At 43.9% G+C, this 20,120-nt stretch overlaps 1 protein-coding gene and 1 long non-coding RNA gene across 3 annotated transcripts in view; one reads left to right on the top strand and one right to left on the bottom strand.

Annotated features, from left to right (window-relative positions):
* lonrf4 (LON peptidase N-terminal domain and ring finger 4) overlaps positions 1 to 17,254 on the bottom strand; it is a 28,973-nt gene extending 11,719 nt beyond the window's left edge. For both annotated transcript variants that reach the window (XR_016491796.1, XM_036970203.2), the window contains exons 1-6: positions 16,358 to 17,254; positions 7,858 to 7,976; positions 5,326 to 5,448; positions 3,996 to 4,329; positions 3,820 to 3,895; positions 3,602 to 3,716 (exon numbers count right to left, since the gene is read on the bottom strand). Coding sequence is in view for 1 of the 2 variants with exons in the window: in XM_036970203.2 (XP_036826098.1) it covers positions 3,602 to 3,716; positions 3,820 to 3,895; positions 3,996 to 4,329; positions 5,326 to 5,448; positions 7,858 to 7,976; positions 16,358 to 16,655 (1,065 nt within the window). In the remaining variant the exon portion in view is untranslated. The remainder of the gene's footprint in view (positions 1 to 3,601; positions 3,717 to 3,819; positions 3,896 to 3,995; positions 4,330 to 5,325; positions 5,449 to 7,857; positions 7,977 to 16,357) is intronic.
* A 25-nt stretch (positions 17,255 to 17,279) lies between these two features.
* Positions 17,280 to 20,120, top strand: LOC149971542 (uncharacterized). The gene is made up of 2 exons (XR_016491797.1): positions 17,280 to 17,449; positions 17,922 to 20,120. It is a non-coding gene; the product is annotated as an uncharacterized LOC149971542 (long non-coding RNA).

Here is a 20,120-nt window from a genome sequence, read left to right as displayed (position 1 = left end):
CCCCATTAGTTTGATATCATAGTCGATCAGTTAGCAAACAATGAAGTTTCTCATTGTCTTCATGTGTACATGTAATTCATTTCATTACATATTAACCATATTGATTGCATAATTGGCCTATGAGGATCCGTAGGGCCATGATCATTGACCATTCACATTACACAATATGTTTGAAGCGTGTGCTCCAAGCCGCGCTCTGCGGTAATAACTATAAACAATAACTGATGGCCCACTCTCACGATCGCAACAGATATTTCAGATGAAAGGTAACAGAGTCGGTGGACTTACGTGGATTCATGGACGCACAGAACTTCTGGATCAGACGGAGTAAAGGAAGAGAAAGCAGCGAGATCAGGCGATGGCTATTTCCTCCTTTAATGGGGATGAGATCTGTTGGTCATTGCCACCTGACCTAATTTAAGCGCCCCTGGTCCAGCTAAGTAAGTGGCCATGAATTAAAGGATTATTCCATCAACTCCATGGGCCTTTTCTACAGCCACCCTGGAAATGTGTTAAATTCCACACTCCTCAAAAAGGCTCATTGCTCCCCATCCTCTGTCATCCCAGTAGATGACCCTTTGGATTGGCAAGGTGAGCTCGGCTCACAAGGTAGAGGCCAACTGGGCTCCGGAAAGGCCAGCACTGAGTTCCAGCCTAGGCATTGACAGCTGTTTCTTGGGTGCGACCCTGGACCTGGCCATGACAAAGGAGACATGGGTGTGGCCTGCCTTATCCTCCACGCTTAGATAGGAAACCACCCCATAAGTGCGCTCCGAAGCATCACAGAACACATGCAGTTCCAGGCATGATCCCAGTTGGTCAGCACAGGGTGGTACATAACATCTTGGCATTTGGACTACAGATAGCTCTGATAACTCTGTTTCCCAACAGATCCATCGTTCCACTAGATCAGCCGGGTGTGTATGGCAGGATATACCCAGGGGGATCGTATTGACTGGCCAGGGTCCGATAGATGTGTGCAGAGTGGGGGTTTCGGTACAGAGGGCTGAGCGGTGCTTGTACCCAAGGGTATCCGGTAAGCAACTCCATCTCAGTCCTAGAGTGGGCTCTTGTGGGTTAGCGCTAGACTGCGATAGCCATAGTTCACTGCTACTGGGCCTGGCTTGTGGCGGGAGGTGGTGGATAACCTCCGCTCTGTTACTAGCCCACTGTTGGACCTCAAATCCCCCTTTGGACAGGAGATTCCGTACTTTATCAAGAAGTGCTTTCGCTTCAGCCGTGGATGGGATGCTCTGTAAGCAGTTATCCACATAGAAGGCATTTTCCACTGAATCCCATACCTCTGGGTCACTGTCTGGGTGCTCCCTTGTGTGTCTCAGCAGAGTGTATATGGCACAGCAAGGACTGCAGGTGGTGCCAAATGGGAGTACTTGCCATTCATATACGCTCTGCAGAGACACGCACGGGCGCACCCAGACAGTGACCCAGAGGTATGGGATTCAGTGGAAAATGCCTTCTATGTGATCAAAGATAAAAGGGAAGACAGATCCCGCTCACCACCACGTGGTACACCTGAGGTATCTATTCTAACAGAAACTCTAAGACAGAAGAAGCCTACAACTAAGAAGGACATGGTGACCTCTGGTGGACAACTAGAGACTAACATCAAACCACTTCCCATAGAACCATCGAGTTCAACAGAGAGATGACAAAGACATCTATGCATCAAACATTGCATTTATTTTCCGAATGAGCGGTCGTTCATGTGCAAAGTATTCATATTCCGGTGAGCGTAGCTTCCAAATGTATGTACGATAAGTTGACCCTCTTTGTTGTCCCTCTCCTTACCTACCCCTCACTTTCCATTTTGTAACCAAACAGTCATGCTTTTGTTACTCCACTACGGACCTGCTTTCATTGTATTATGTATGTAATCAATAACCTATACTGTGTGTGTTTACGTATTCTGTGTGAAGATTTAGTTAGTAAATAAATAATTAAGCCAATTTGTGTAACACTGATTCATCACTTAGGTTAGGGTTCGTGCAGATATCCAATAATTATGCGATGTTCAGAGCGAGACTGATGAGGTATTATTAACTGTTATTGATGTTAGAGATATTTATGAATCTTTAGAGTTTAAGTCAGGAGATAGAAACTCAGTAAACAACTTTTCCCGTGGTGCCCCAAATTCCTAATGAGTTAAATGTTACATGATGAATTTAATTGAGTAATAATTAAACATAGTAGCTAATTATTCAATAAATAGCAGTCATCACATTAATGACAGTCACATCACAAGAGTGGCTTGCAAAATGATTCAGACCCCATAAATTGATTTCATTGTAATTTTTTGTCAACAATCTACACAAAATACTCTGTAATGTCAAAGTGGAAGAACAATTATATGTTTTCTACAGATTAATAGAACTGAAATAACTCAAATATTCTATTCAGCTCCCTGAATCAATACATGTTAGAACACCTTTGGCATTAATTACAGCTGTGAGTCTTCTTGGCTAATTCTATAAGATCTTTGCACACCTGAATTGTGCAATATTTAAGCATGATTCTTTAAAAAAAATTATTCAAGCTGTGTCAAGATGTTGGGGATCATGGCTAGACAGCAATTTTCAAGTCTTGCCATAGATTTTCAAGCAGATTTAAGTCAACACTGTAATTTGGCCACTCAGGAACATTCACTGTCTTCTTGGTAAGCAACTCCAGTGTAGATTTGGCCTTGTGTTTTTGGTTATTGTCCTGTTGAAAGATGAATTCCTCTCCCAGTCTCTGGTGTAAAGCAGACTGAAGCAGGTTTTCTTCTAGGATTTTGCCTGTGCTTAGCTCCATCCATCCTGTTTCTTTTTATCCTGAAAAACTCCCAAGTATTTGCCGATGTCAAGCATACCCATATCATGATGCAGCCACCACCATGCTTGAAAATAAGGAGGCAGTTACTCAGTGATGTGTTGTGTTTTCCCCAAACAGAAGGCTTTGCATTTAGGCCAAAAAGTGTATTATTTTGCTGTTTTTTTGCAGTATTACTTTGGTGCCATATTGCATACATATTTTTATTCTGTGTATTTGTATTCTTTTCACTCTGTCATTAAGGTCATTATTGTGGAGTCACTACAATGTTATTGATCCATCCTCAGTTTTATCCTGTCACATCCATTGAACTCTGTAGCTGTTTTAAAATGACCAATGGCCTCATGGTAACACCCCTGAGCAGTTTCCTTCCTAGCCATCTACCAATCACTGCCCTTCTTTATGAGGCTTTCCAAAAGCTCCCTGGTCATTGTAGGTTAATCTGTGTGAGGGACCTTACAGGGGGACCTTACAGGGGGACCTTACAGAATCAATTTAGGATAAACAAAGGGGCGGAATACTTACAGTATGCAGCGTCTATATTTTAGTTATTCATTTTTTATTTATATATAAAAATAAAAAAATATTCCACATTATTTTGTGTAGATTGCTGACAAAAAAAACACACAATTAAATCCATTCTAATTCCACTTTGTAACACAATAAAATGTGAATAATTTTGCACGGCATTGTAGTTACGTAGACTACTTATGTAGACACAAGTTACATAAACCACTGTTACCTAGAACACAGTTAGGTAGGCCGTAGTTACCTCCTGTAGTGGCTGTTTGCAAAGGGGGCAGCGGAGGTTGTGGTCGAGGCTTCTCTCGAGGCAGGTCCTACAGAAGGTGTGTCCACAGGGAGTGGTCACTGGCTCATAGAACAGCCTGTAGAGGTACAGCACTAAGATCAGAGTACAGCACAAGTTTCTCAACAATAACACAGTACAACAATACTCCACAGGATCTACCATCTATGGAAACTACTAACCTGATACAGAGGGGACATTCAAAGTCAGACACAGTGAGGACACTCAGAAAGTCTCTTCTGTCCAGACTGCAGCCTCCTAAGGGAGACAACATAGAACCATTATCAACCATCAACATGTGTCTATTCTCTCTTCCAGTGTGTGTGTGTGTGTGTATGCGTGTGTGTGTTCTATGTACCCCTACTGTGCCTCTCCTCCTTCCTCATCATCATCTCCTCATCATCCTCGGCTGTAGGGAGGAAGGACACAGCCTGACAGAGACTGAGACAGCACTCAGTACTGGTCCCATGTTTCACCTTTGACCCGTTCTCAGAGTCTCCTCTCCTGTCCCCGTCGGCCCCCTCCTCCTGAGGGAATCGGAGGCTTTCGGCGTGGCTGTGTGTGTGGCTTTGTGTGGGTCCAGTGGGGAAGAGGCTTGTGATGGGGGGGCAGGGGTCTCTGAGGTACTCCGACACCACCTGGAGGATCTGGGGCACCTCCTCTGGAACTGACATGCCTTCTGCCTCCAGGATCTGACCAGGGGAAACAGACACACAAATCAATCAAGAAATCCATCCATTATAAAGGACCTTTACATTTCCAATTAACTGCCCTTTTCCTGGCCTACAAATTGATTTTGACAAACAAATCAGTCTGGGAAAAAATGTGCTGCCCTCCGCTGAATTTTAAAATCCCAAAGTGGCCCTAGAGCTGAAATGATTGCCCACCCCTGCTGTACTTAGTATACAGTACGTATTTAGGTTGTCTAACATTGTTCCAAAGCATTCCATTCTTTAAAAAAACCCACCCATTCCTAGAACCTGACCCGATACAGTCATTCAGCCAAGCAGTCACTGACACACTCAGCTAGTGAGATTGAATGAGCCAGTCTGTAGTAAAGAGTCAGTAAATGAGCCAGTCTGTAGTAAACAGTCAGTAAATGAACCAGTCTGTAGTAAACAGTCAGTAAATGAGCCAGTCAGTAGTAAACAGTCAGTAAATGAACCAGTCAGTAGTAAACAGTCAGTAAATGAACCAGTCTGTAGTAAACAGTCAGTAAATGAACCAGTCTGTAGTAAACAGTCAGTAAATGAACCAGTCTGTAGTAAACAGTCAGTAAATGAACCAGTCGGTAGTAAACAGTCAGTAAATGAACCAGTCTGTAGTAAACAGTCAGTAAATGAACCAGTCGGTAGTAAACAGTCAGTAAATGAACCAGTCGGTAGTAAACAGTCAGTAAATGAACCAGTCTGTAGTAAACAGTCAGTAAATGAACCAGTCGGTAGTAAACAGTCAGTAAATGAACCAGTCGGTAGTAAGCAGTCAGTAAATGAACCAGTCGGTAGTAAACAGTCAGTAAATGAACCAGTCGGTAGTAAACAGTCAGTAAATGAGCCAGTCGGTAGTAAACAGTCAGTAAATGAGCCAGTCTGTAGTAAACAGTCAGTAAATGAACCAGTCGGTAGTAAACAGTCAGTAAATGAGCCAGTTAGTAAAGGAGCCAGTCAGTGTTGGCTATAGCTACTGACCTTTTTAATCTGGCTCTTGGCAGGAGTGAAGTCGGCCTGTAGCTTGAGACAGCGGTGAAACTGGATCAGGGCTTCAGACTGACGACCCATCTCCAGTAACGCATTACCTTTACGAAAGAAACCCTGGAGAGAACAGACAAGAGGGAGAATAATGGATGAGAGAGAGAGAGATCGATAGATAGAGGTAGAGAGAGAAGGAGAGCGAGAGGTAGAGAGAGATTTAGAGAGGAATGGAAAATGGGAGCGAGAGGAATGGGAGAGAGAGAGAGGTAGAGAGAGAGGAACTGTGTGACCCTATGTGTGCTCAGGTTTTGTTTGCAGAACTCCCTAAGCTCTCTCTGGCACAGAAGGATGAAATGGTTGTCCCATGAACTGGCAAAGGCATAACCTAGATGTCCCCCGGCTGTGCCCCGGGGGTCGATGCACTCCCAGTGGAGTTTTATAAAAACTCCTGGGGAATTATTGGACTGGTCTTCTTTTGCGTGTTGCGTGAATGCGTGGGGGTAGGAGAGTTGCCGATGAGTTGCCATTGGGCGGCTCTGACTCTCCTGCCCAAAAACGGGGACTTGTGTGAACTTAAGAACTGGAGGCCTGTGGCATTGCTCTGTGCAAACTTCAATATAGTTGCCGAGGTCCTCGCTAGCAGACTGAAGTTCCATCTGGACTCTATAGTACACAAGGACCAGACATATTGTGTACCGGGACGCTCAATCACGGACAACTTGTTCTTATTAATCAGGGACATGTTGGACTTGTCGAGAGTTTCTAATGTGAACTTTGGACTGTTCTCTCTAAAGAAAGCTTTTGATAGAGTGGGCCATGAGTATCTGTTCAGTGATGTCTTTTTTTGGGTTTAAGGAAAGGTTTTTGGCTTGTGTGAAGATGTTGTATGCTGGGGCGTCATGTATGGTCAAGGAGGGAGGGGGGCTCAGTAGGCCAGTCTGGGTGAGACGGGGCATTAGACAAGGATGCCCTCCATCCGGGGAGTTATATACACTAGCCAGTGAACCTTTTCTGTGCCTCATACGCAGGAGACTGCAGGGAGTGTGCGAGACAGGCATGGGTGTGTTGACAGGCATTGCAGTGTCGGAAAATACAGATGACGTTTCTGTGATGGTCAGGGATGGGCAAGATATGCATGCACTAGAGACGAGTCTGAAGGTGTACGAGGGAGCTTCGTCAACTAAGGTGAGCTGGGGCAAGAGCAACGCTCTGTTATATGGGGCATGGGGGGATAGGGCCCCCCCACTGCTTCTATGGGGTTTACAGTGGAGTTGTGAAGGGCTTAAAATGTTGGGGGTATACCTGGGCTTGGAGAGGTGGGTCAGGAAGAACTGGGAGGGGGTTTCACAGGTAGTGGTGTCAAGACTGGCCAGGTGGTGGCTCCTGTCCCAATTGTCATATAGAGGGAGGGTGCTGATAATCAACAACCTGCTGGCATCTTTCCTGTGGCATAAACTGGCTGTCCTCAACCCCCCGCTGGTCTGCTCACAGATCTGCACCCCAAACTGGTGGATTTTTTCTGGTCGTGTCATCACTGGCTGAGGGCAGCAGTGTTGTACATGTCCGTCTAAGAAAGAGGACAGGGCCTGGTCGAACTGGAGAGCCGGGTGGCTGCATTCCGAGTAAAGGCGGCGCAGAGACTACTGTACCATACTGATTTCGGCTGGAGGGAACCAACACGTGTGCTGCTGAGGGGAGCTGGTGGATTAGGGTTGGACCGGCAGCTGTTCCTCATGAGGCTGGAGGCTGAGCACAGCAGGTCTCTCTGATTTTTACTCCGCAGTGCTGAGGGCCTGGCAGCTGCTAAGGTCCACATGAGAAGGGGGTGTGGAGCCTGGGCTGTGGGAGAAGCTTATCTTCCACAATCCAGCCATCCTTTTGAGATTGGTTCAGTCGGCCACAGGGGTTTTTGAGCAGGCAAAGGGGGTGGAGCGACCAATGTTTCCGCCACTGCAGGTGACGGCAGAGACTGGGGACTGGCAAGGGGGTATTGAGGACTTATTAGACTTTAACACTCCTGGCCTGGGGGAGTTTGAGGGGGTGGGAGGTAAAGCATGTTAGAATGTCTGTGTGAGAAGTTGGGGTGGAGTTTACTGTTGGGATGTTTATAATGGGGTACAGGTATTCAAATAAGGAAAAGGCCAAATGTGTGTTGTTGAATTTTCAGTTTGCTCAGGCAAAGTTGGCTATTTGGCTAACAAGGAGGCACAGGGTCAAAGGTGGGGGGATAACAGACCCTTTTCTATTGGCATGGTCTCTGCGTGCCTTAAGATGCAATTTGAGTTCTTATAAAATGATTAAAAAGTGTGGAGATATTTAAGGAAATATGGTGTGTCAATATACAGTTGTAGAAGTGGTGAGGTTTTGGTTATTGTGATGTGTGATGTTGTTTTGTATCGTGTGTTAGAGGGCAAGATAAGTATGCAGCACAGGGGATAATTGTTTTTTAAAAGGGGGGTGTGGGGTTGGTGAGGTCTCCCCCTCACTCTCCCCCTCCTTCTCTCCAGTTGTTTGGGGCGTGTTTCTTACCTCTGTCCACTTGGGGCGAACGCAGCAAAGGTCTTCAAGGTCCCTCAGGGCATCAGAGAACAGTCCCAGTCCCATACTGGCTTCTGCTCTCCACACCTTCAGACTCACATCCCCAGGGGCTGGGGGAGGGAGCATAGTGCATAACAGTGATCATTATCAGTGATAGCTTCCCAGTCAGAATTGGGTTAGTTCGATTTGCCCTATCAGGAATATTAGACAATCTCCCAAAAACCTGAAGTTACAATATGAGCTACAAGTTGCACAATCATCTGACCTCACACCCTCACCTTCCCTCCTCCCCCAATACCAGGGTTCTTTGGGTGTAGCATGCTACCTGCTAGCTTTACAGCAAAGCCTGCAGAGTATTAATATAATGAGTGTATCAAAACAATGGAGTGAACCCCAATCTGTTATGCATAGTCCTGTGTGGTGCACAGAAACTGTTATTCATGCAACATGTTTGGTGCACTGACACCCTCAGTATGACAACGCAGTCAGAAAAGCAGTTAGCAAACTACTGGTGGGTAGAGGAGAAACATCCAGTCAGAATCAGACTTTCTCTTGTAGGAAGTTGTTTCATTCTCTGTGTAATGACAGATCATTAGTATGGAGGTTAGGCATTCATTATGAAAGATAACTCCCACACATATAAACACAATTACCTCTGCACACATAAACACAATTACCTCTGCATTACCTCTGCACACATAACCACAATTACCTCTGCACACATAACCACAATTACCTCTGCACACATAACCACAATTACCTCTGCATTACCTCTGCACACATAAACACAATTACCTCTGCACACATATAAACACAATTACCTCTGCACACATAACCACAATTACCTCTGCACACATAACCACAATTACCTCTGCACACATAACCACAATTACCTCTGCACACATAACCACAATTACCTCTGCACACATAACCACAATTACCTCTGCACACATAACCACAATTACCTCTGCACACATAACCACAATTACCTCTGCATTACCTCTGCACACATAAACACAATTACCTCTGCATTACCTCTGCACACATAAACACAATTACCTCTGCATTACCTCTGCACACATAACCACAATTACCTCTGCACACATAACCACAATTACCTCTGCATTACCTCTGCACACATAAACACAATTACCTCTGCACACATAAACACAATTACCTCTGCACACATAACCACAATTACCTCTGCATTACCTCTGCACACATAACCACAATTACCTCTGCACACATAACCACAATTACCTCTGCACACATAACCACAATTACCTCTGCACACATAACCACAATTACCTCGGCATTACCTCTGCACACATAAACACAATTACCTCTGCACACATAAACACAATTACCTCTGCATTACCTCTGCACACATAAACACAATTACCTCTGCATTACCTCTGCACACATAAACACAATTACCTCTGCACACATAACCACAATTACCTCTGCACACATAAACACAATTACCTCTGCATTACCTCTGCACACATAACCACAATTACCTCTGCATTACCTCTGCACACATAAACACAATTACCTCTGCACACATAACCACAATTACCTCTGCATTACCTCTGCACACATAAACACAATTACCTCTGCATTACCTCTGCACATATAAACACAATTACCTCTGCACATATAAACACAATTACCTCTGCACACATAACCACAATTACCTCTGCATTACCTCTGCACACATAACCACAATTACCTCTGCATTACCTCTGCACACATAAACACAATTACCTCTGCACACATAACCACAATTACCTCTGCATTACCTCTGCACACATAAACACAATTACCTCTGCATTACCTCTGCACATATAAACACAATTACCTCTGCACATATAAACACAATTACCTCTGCACACATAAACACAATTACCTCTGCATTACCTCTGCACACATAAACACAATTACCTCTGCATTACCTCTGCACACATAAACACAATTACCTCTGCACACATATAAACACAATTACCTCTGCACACATAACCACAATTACCTCTGCACACATAAATACAATTACCTCTGCATTACCTCTGCACACATAAATACAATTACCTCTGCACACATATAACCACAATTACCTCTGCATGTTTATTGTATGTTGTTAGACATCACCTCAAATCTAATCTCAGCACCCAGAAACAAATCAGCTACTGGGTAAGGCTGTCATGACAGTCACGACTTAAACAGAGAGAAAATCAGCTACTGGGTAAGGCTGTCATGACAGTCACGACTTAAACAGAGAGAAAATCAGCTACTGGGTAAGGCTGTCATGACAGTCACGACTTAAACAGAGAGAAAATCAGCTACTGGGTAAGGCTGTCATGACAGTCACGACTTAAACAGAGAGAAAATCAGCTACTGGGTAAGGCTGTCATGACAGTCACGACTTAAACAGAGAGAAAATCAGCTACTGGGTAAGGCTGTCATGACAGTCACGACTTAAACAGAGAGCAGTGACAAAAATACAAGACAAGGAAACTGAATATCACCTTACACTCCTCAGCTCAACAACTCAAAAGTAACCCAGATCACTTCCCTAAACACTGCTGTGCTTCTCTGGGGGAGTGGAACTATGTGTGAGGACTACTAGCATTACTGACCAAATAGTAACAGTAAGGAAGAGTCAATAACACTACAATACTTATAACACAGACAGACTAAGTGTACCCCATTTACAACAGATTACAGTGTTATACAAGGCTGGCTGTGTGGGTCGGGAGGGAGAAAGAGAAAACTACCAGAACCCACTAGATTCTCCAATTACATTGAATTAACTACAGGACAAAATAGAAACTCTCTAATCCAAAAAGGCCTGCTGTGTTGATGGTATCCTATATGAAATATACAGACCACAAATTCCAATTGGCTATACTAAAACTCTTTAACATCATCCTCAGCTCTGGCATCTTCCTCAATATTTGGAACCAAGGACTGCTCACCCCAATCCACAAAAGTGGACACAAATTGGACCCCATTAACTACCGTGGGATATGCGTCAACAGCAATCTTGGGAAAATCCACTGCATTATCATTAACAGCAGACTCATACATTTCCTCAGAGAAAACAATGTACTGAGCAAATGTCAAATTGTCTTTTTAACAAATTACCATACAACAGACCACGTATTCACCCTGCACACCCAAATTGACAAACAAACAAAGGCAAAGTCTTCTCATGCTTTATTGATTTAAAAAAAGCTTGACTCAATTTGGCATGAGGGTCTGCTTTACAAATTGATGGAAAGCGGCGTTGGGGGATAAACATATGAAATTATAAAATCCATGTACACAAACAACAAGAGTGCAGTTAAAATGGGAAAAAATATATATTTCTTTCCACAGGGCTGTTGGGTGATACAGGGATGCAGCTTGAGCTATACCCATTTTTTTGTGTTTTTTTTGTTGAATTTTACCCCTTTTTCTCCCCAATTTCGTGGTATCCAATTGTTAGTAGCTACTATCTTGTCTTATCGCTACAACTCCCGTACAGGCTCGGGAGAGACGAAGGTTGAAAGTAATGCGTCCTCCGATACGCAACACAACCAAGCCGCACTGCTTCTTAACACAGCGCGCATCCAACCCGGAAGCCAGCCGCACCAATGTGTCGGAGGAAACACTGTGCACCTGGCAACCTTGGTTAGCGCGCACTGCGCCCGGCCCGCCACAGGAGTCGCTGGTGTGCGATGAGACGAGGATATCCCTACCGGCCAAACCCTCCCTAACCCGGATGACGCTAGGCCAATTGTGCGTCGCCCCACGGACCACCCGGTCGCGGCCGGTTACGACAGAGCCTGGGCGCGAACCCAGAGTCTCTGGAGGCATTGCTGGCGCTGCAGTACAGCGCCCTTAAAATACCCACTTTTACATAATACAGAACCAGTCAAAAGTTTGGACAAACCTACTCATTCCCAGGTTTTTCTTAATGTTTACTATTTTCTACATTGTAGCACAACAGTGAAGACATCAAAACTATAAAATAACACATATGGATCATGTAGTAACCAAAAAAGTATTAAACAAATCAAAATACATTTAATATTTGCCACCCTTTGCCTTGATGACACCTTTGCACACTCTTGGCATTCTCTCAACCAGCTTCACGAAGAATGCTTTTCCAACAGTCTTGAAGGAGTTCCCACATATGCTGAACACTTGTTGGCTGCTTTTCCTTCACTCTGTGATCCAACTCATCCCAAACCATCTCAATTTGGTTGAGGTCGGGTGATTGTGGAGGCCAGGTCATCTGATGCAGCACTCAACTACTCTCCTTCTTGGTCAAATAGTCCTTACACAGCCTGGAGGTGTGTTGGGTCATTGTCCTGTTGAAAAACAAATGATAATCCCACTAAGCCCAAACCAGATGGGATGCCGTATCGCTGCAGAATGCTGTTGTAGCCATGCTGGTTAAGTCTGCCTTGAATTCTAAATAAACCACTGACAGTGTCACCAGCAAAGCACCCCCGCACCATCACACCTCCTCCTCCATGCTTCACAGTGGGAACCACACATGCAGAGATCATCCGTTCGCCTACTCTGCATCTCACAAAGACATGGCGGTTAGAACCAAAAATCTCAAATGTGGACTCATCAGAACAAAGGACAGATTTCCACTGGTCTAATGTCCATTGTTCATATTTCTAGGCACAAGCAAGTCACTTCTTATTATTGGTGTCCTTTAGAAGTGGTTTCTTTGCAGCAACTCAACCATGAAGGCCTGATTCACGCAGTCTCCTCTGAACAGTTGCTGTCGAGATGTGTCTGTTACTTGAACTCTGAGGTACATTTAACTCCAATGAATGTATCCTCTAGAGCAGAGGTCACTCTGGGCCATCCTTTCCAGTGGCGGTCCTCATGAGAGCCAGTTTCATCATAGCGCTTGATGGTTTTTGCGACTGCACTTGAAGAAACCTTAAAATTTCTTGAAATGTTCCGCATTGACTGAGCTTTATGTCTTAAAGTTATGATGGACTGTCGTTTCCCTTTCCTTATTTGAGCTGTTGCAATAATATGGACTTGGTCTTTTACCAGATAGGGCGATCTTCTGTAAACCACCCCTACCTTGTCACAACACAACTGATTGGCTCAAACGCATTAAGAAGGAAAGAAATTCCACAAATGAACTTTTACCAAGGCACACCTGTTAATTGAAATGCATTCCAGGTGACAACCTTATGAAGCATTTTGACAGAATGCCAAGAGTGTGCAGAGCTGTCATTAAGGCAAAGGGTGGCTACTTTAAAGAATCTTAAATATTTAACACCTTTTTGGTTACTACATGATTCCATGTGTTATTTCACACAATGTAGAATATAGTAAAAATAAAGAAAAGCCCTAGAATGACTGTGTCTAAACTTTGGACTGGTACTGTATATCAACATATTGGAGAGGGCACAAGAACAGTCTGCAGCACCCAGCCTCAGCCTACTAGAATCTGAAGTTCAATGTCTACTGTTCGCTGATGATCTGGTGTTTCTGTCCCCAACCAAGGAGGGCCAACAGCAGCACCTAGATCTTCTGCACAGATTCTGACAGACCTGGGCCCTGACAGACCTGGGCCCTGACAGACCTGGGCCCTGACAGACCTGGGCCCTGACAGACCTGGGCCCTGACAGACCTGGGCCCTGACAGACCTGGGCCCTGACAGACCTGGGCCCTGACAGTAAATCTCAGTAAGACCAAAATAATGGGGTTCCAAAAAATATTCAGTTGCTAGGACCACAAATACAAATTCCATCTAGACACCGGTGCCCTAAAGCACACAAAAAATACTATACATATCTCGGCCTAAACATCAGCACCACAGGTAACTTCCACAAAGCTGTGAACGATCTGAGAGACAAGGCAAGGCCCTTCTACGCCATCAAAAGGAACATAAAATGTGACATTCCAATGCGGATCTGGCTAAAAATAGTTAAATCAGTTATAGAACCCATTGCCCTTTATGATTGTGTGGTCTGGGATGCGCTCACCAACCAAGAATTCACAAAATGGGAAAAACACTCATTTGAGACAGCATGCAGAATTCTGCAAAAATATCCTCTGTGTACAACATAAAACACCAAATAATGCAGGCAGAGCAGAACTAGGCTGATACACGCTAATTATCAAAATACAGAAAATAGTCGTTAAATTCTACAACCACCTAAAAGGAAGCGATTCCCAAACCTTCCATAACAAAGCAATCACATACAGAGAGATGAACCTGGAGAAGAGTCCCCTAAGCAAGCTGGTCCTGGGGCTCTGTTCACAAACACAAACAGACCCCACAGAGGCCCCAGGACTTCAACACTATTAGACCCAACCAAAATATGATAACTATTTGACAAACTGGAAAGAATCCACAAAAAACTGAACAAATTAGAATGCTAGCTAATAAAGTAAGTAAACAGTGGCAGAATACCTGACCAATGTGACATACCCAACATTAAGAAAATCCTTGACATTGTACAGACTCACTGAGCATGGCCTTGCTATTGAAAGAGGCCACTGATGAAGGTCTGAGGCTGAAACATATTTGTTTTGTTTGATAAACTCCCATATCTGCAGTGGTGAAAAAAGTACCCAATTCTCAAACTCCTGAAGGTACCACGTTCATCTGTACAAACAATAGTACACAAGTATAAACACAATGGGACCACGCAGCCGTCATACCGCTCAGAAAGGAGACGTGTTCTGTCTCCTAGAGATTAATGTATTTTGGAGCGAAAAGTGCAAATCAATCCCAGATCAACAGCAAAGGACCCTGTGAAGATGCTGGAGGAAACAGGTACAAAAGTATCTATATCCACAGTAAAACGAGTACTATATCGACATAACCTGAAAGGCCGCTCAGCAAGGAAGAAGCCACTAATCCAAAACTGCCATAAAAAAGCCAGACTACGGTTTGCAACTGCTCATGGGGACAAAGATCATACTTTTTGGAGAAATGTCCTCTGGTCTGATGAAACAAAAATAGAACTGTTTGGCCATAATGACCATTGTTAGGTTTGGAGGAAAAGGGGGAGGCTTGCAAGCCGAAGAACACCTTCCCAACAGTGAAGCACGGGGTGGCAGCATAATATTGTGGGGGTGCTTTTCTGTATGAGGGACTTGTGCACTTCACAAAATAGATGGCATCATGAGGTAGGACAATTATGTGGATATATTGAAGCAACATCAAGACATCAGTCAGGAAGTTAAAGTTTGGTCGCAAATGGGTCTTCCAAATGGACAATGACCCCAAGCATACTTCCAAAGTTGTGGCAAAATGGCTTGAGGACAACAAAGTCAAGGTATTGGAGTGGCCACCACAAAGCCCTGACCTCAATCCCATAGAACATTTGTGGGCAGAACTGAAAAAGCATGTGAGAGCAAGGAGGCCTACAAACCTGACTCCGTTACACCAGCTCTGTCAGGAGGAATGGGACAAAATTCACCCAACTTATTGTGGGAAGCTTGTGGAAGGCTACCCGAAACGTTTGACCAAACAAAACAATTTAAATGCAATGCTACCAAACCCTCAATTAGTATATGTAAACTTCTGACCCACTGGGAATGTGATGAAATAAATAAAAGCTTAAATAAATAATTCTGCCTACTATTATTCTTTCACATTGTTAAAATAAAGTGGTGATCCTAACTGACCTAAAACAGGGAATTTTTACACGGATTAAATGTCAGGAATTGTGAAAAACTGAGTTTAAATGTATTTGGCTGTAGGTGTATGTAAACTTCAAACTCCAACTGTATAAGCCATGCACAAACACATTATATGTTGCCTATGAACATGTGTAGAATAGATGGGAGGCAAAGTACATGGGCCAAAATAATTAGAACTGCATTTTATCACAGGCTTATAAAGAGAACTGAATTAACAGAATATAACTGCATTCAATTAAAGCCGATTCTTACAACTGTGACATCTGGTTAGTTTTATAAATTTGGTTATATATGTTATATATGTTGGACCACTGTGACTGCCTCCCAACATGTGACTCTTATCTGACCAGGCTACTGGCTACAACAGGAGTGCATGCCAGGTCACTACACCAATACATACAGTATTTTATTTAACCTGTATTTAACCAGGAAAAGCCCGTTGAGGTTAGAAGCCTCTTTTGCGAGGGGAGCCTGATTCTGTAGGCTATTTTGCACTGAAGACAAATAAAGACAATTAAAGCAATTTCATCTGAGTACATTAATATATCGGAATGAACTTCAGGTGTGTGTGTTTTTATTAGTCAGCATGATCATTTTACATCCTACGTCTTGGCTGGAGTTTCTTTGGGCAAACATCTGTGTGACGTAAATGTACGTAATCAGGGTGGCGTGGGGCTTTCATAAGTGGCTGGATTCCACTTTACACAACGTATACACATTTCGTCGTAGGCCTGTACTGCAGCCTCGTCGAGGGTTGCGTAAGGAAATGTCATCCCCAAACATACTCAAGTTCACACATTATTTTTTAGAAACCTACCTAGTCGTATCCCTTCATCCGCGATGCGTAAAGATTCTGTGAACTCGCTGGTTTTGAGTTTCTCCAGAATATGGCATTTCATCCTCGTTTCTTCTGGGCAGCACTTCTCAATGACACTGAATATCAGGATGTTGTTCTTTATGTTTTTGGCGTCTCTCTGTTTAAATCTTTCCTTGCAGGCTGGGCACCTGGATGGCAAGTAGTTCCCCAGGCAGCTCCGGCAGAACGAGTGACCACAGGACATGGTGGCCGGTTCACACATGAGGAACAGGCAGATTGGGCACTCAAGTAGATCCATGGTGGCACCGTGGCGGGGTTGTGTCACCCCAGCTGGTCCGTGCTTTCTCTCTCAGGTTATACGATTATCGACGCGGACGCTTCCCAGTCAGTCACATGCGACATGGTTTCAGTGGGTTAAGTAACGTGCGCTGCTTATGGTTAAGTAACGTGATCTTCTTATTAGTCCCAATCTATCCTTCCTGTCTTTCTAATCACCATCTAAACAACGACAGACACCCCTCTCCGATTCACATGAACTGACTCCTGGCCTCTTTCCGATCCTGTAAACAAAGGCTCTCTGAACCCAAGATCCAAACATAAAGCACTTATAGTGTAATTCCAACAGACAAAACCCTTCCGATTCATTCACACGCGTTTTCCATCGTCAAACATAAAGTAACGTCTTCCCTTTCCTAGAAACATGATGAATATAAAGTCCGATCGCTTCTAGTCTGGTTGTCTTCAACTCTGAACTCCAACACTAGACCAATTTTGGGTCAGAATTTTAACAACGATTCCGCGAATGTTTCGGCCTCGGACTCTACTGTAAAAACACAGCTGGGAGATGTCAGTTTATCACCCTGTTACGCATTGTACTGATGAAGCTCGACAAAGCCCAAGCCATACAGTGTAACACCATTACCTTACATAAATAAATATCACGTGACGGGAAATCTGGGCATGCTATTGGTCGAAAGACCGGCGTCCCACCCTGTTGTGAAACTGATTTATGCGGAGTTTCATAACATGCTTTTTCTCCGACTGGAGAATAACCCGGAGGACCCGACAGACAGTGACAGTAGAGAAGATCAGGTATGTTCTTTTGATAAGTGCGTGAATTGGACCATTTTAAACAATCAAAATGTAACGACTCCTTTTTGGTGTCAGGGAAATGTATGGAGTATAAAATACATTTTCTTTAGGAATGTAGTGAAGTAGAAGTAGAAATAGTCAGAAATATACATAGTAAAAAGTACAGATACCACAAAAAACGATCAATGTAGTACTTTAAAGTATTTAACTCAAGTACTTTACACCACTGCTTTATGTTGTTCAAAATCATAACTAGCACACCATCAAGTTAACTAGTTACTCAACTCCACACTCTATTATGATGACCTGGGCCCTTGCAGTCATCTAAATACAGATAATCCACCACCTGCAAAAACGTGATGTGACAGAAAAACGTGACGCTTTTTTTCTGCAAATAGACACTTTTATAACAGATGCTAGGCTATATTGTGCAACGTGATATGTTACTTTCTTTGTCTAATGATACACTCAGGCATGGACGGATGGGATGGGGGCTTCACAGGCAAGGATATTGCTGCCTGTAAGATTGAACCTAAATCAACCATTTATCTGATCATCAAGAACTTCAAGGAGAGCGGTTCAATTGTTGTGAAGACGGCTTCAGGGCGCCCAAGAAAGTCCAGCAAGCGCCAGGACCCTCTCCTAAAGTTGATTCAGCTGCAGGATCGGGGCACCACCAGTACAGAGCTTGCTCAGGAATGGCAGCAGGCAGGTGTGAGTGCATCTGCATGCACAGTGAGGCAAAGACTTTTGGAGGATGGCCTGGTGTCAAGAAGGGCAGCAAAGAAGCCACTTCTCTCCAGGAAAAACATCAGGAACAGACTGATATTCTGCAAAAGGTACAGGGATTGGACTGCTGAGGACTGGAGTAAAGTCATTTTCTCTGATGAATCCCCTGTAATTGGAAATTGTATACCCAATGTAGACTACTGCCCCTTAAAGAGCTAGAATTGATTTTGTATTTTATGTTGTGATTCTCACCAAATAAGTTGGTGTCTTCTCACACTATTCAAACCCTACAATTGAATAAACAGCATATGAGCTATTAGCCTATAGATCACATATTGCAAACAAATAATTTGAACTAAAAGCTCCACACATGTTTTGGAATTTCTGTGCATCCTTGACAATCGCTAATCAATAGGCCTAACCAAAAACAGCACACCTTTCTTATGGCAGGGAAAACGGTGTTGTAGTAGTCTAGTGTGTGGTGCAGGAATAATGACAAGCGATCCTGGGGAGCTTTGTGTTCACATTCCTGATGACGGAATTCAAGGGAACCCAACTCAGATCACCTCTCAAGATGGTCCGAGTTCAGTTCGCTTTGGGGGCTCTTTTGTGGGGTTTGAGTTCCTTTGGAGGGTTCACACCGCGTGAAAAATTAAGCGAAGAAAGTTCACAAAAATTGTCTGAAAGGAACCAAGTCTGAAAAGTCCCTTAGACTTCAGATTTCAGTGCGTTCCAGACAACTGGGTACTCAAGGAAAATAAGTTAAAGGTTAAATAAATACAAAATAAAATGAAAAAAAACAGCTCCGGCTGGGAAAAATCATTTTGATTTGCAATTCATCCAACTCGGAATTCCAAGTCCAGAACTCGGTTAGAGTGGTTCCTCTGTCATCCATGGTTACCCGCAATGAAACACGTGCCGTCATCATTGCTTTGCACAAAAAGGGCTTCACAGGCAAGGATATTGCTGCCAGTAAGATTGCACCTAAATCAACCATTTATCGGCTCATCAAGAACTTCAAGGAGAGCGGTTCAATTGTTGTGAAGAATGCTTCAGGGCACCCAAGAAAGTCCAGCAAGCGCCACGACCGTCTCCTACAGTTGATTCAGCTGCGGGATCGGGGCACCACCAGTACAGAGCTTGCTCAGGAATGGCAGCCTGCAGGTGTCAGTGCATCTGCACGCACAGTGAGGCAAAGACTTTTGGAGGAAGGCCTGGTGTCAAGAAGGGCAGCAAAGAAGCCACTTCTCTCCAGGAAAAACATCAGGAACAGACTGATATTCTGCAAAAGGTACAGGGATTGGACTGCTGAGGACTGGAGTAAAGTCATTTTTCTCTAATGAATCCCCTTTCTGATTGTTTGGTGCATCCGGAAAAAAGCTTGTCCGGAGAAGACAAGGTGAGCACTACCATCAGTCCTGTGTCATGCCAACAGTAAAGCATCCTGAGACCATTCATGTGTGTGGTTGCTTCTCAGCCAAGGGAGGTGGCTCTCTCACAATTTTGCCTAAGAACACAACCATGAATAAAGAATGGTACCAACACATCCTCCGAGAGCAACTTCTCCCAACCATCCAGGAACAGTTTGGTGACGAACAATGCCTTTTCCAGCATGATGGAGCACCTTGCTATAAAGCAAAAGTGATAACTAAGTGGCTCGGGGAACAAAACATTGATATTTTGGGTCCATGGCCAGGAAACTCCCCAGACCTTAATCCAATTAAGAACTTGTGGTCAATCCTCAAGAGGTGGGTGGACAAACAAAAACCCACAAACTCCAAGCATTGATTATGCAAGAATGGGCTGCCAATGTGGGCCAGAAGTTAATTGGACAGCATGCCAGGGCAGATTGCAGAGGTCTTGAAAAAGAAGGGTCAACACTGCAAATATTGACTCTTTGCATCAACTAAATGTAATTGTCAATAAAAGCCTTTGATACTTA

This window comes from Oncorhynchus mykiss, chromosome 25, assembly GCF_057628025.1.
Source record: "Oncorhynchus mykiss isolate SJ-2025 chromosome 25, ASM5762802v1, whole genome shotgun sequence".
In the NCBI taxonomy this organism is placed as follows: Eukaryota; Metazoa; Chordata; class Actinopteri; order Salmoniformes; family Salmonidae; genus Oncorhynchus; species Oncorhynchus mykiss.
This window is presented reverse-complemented; position numbering and strand designations above follow the sequence as displayed.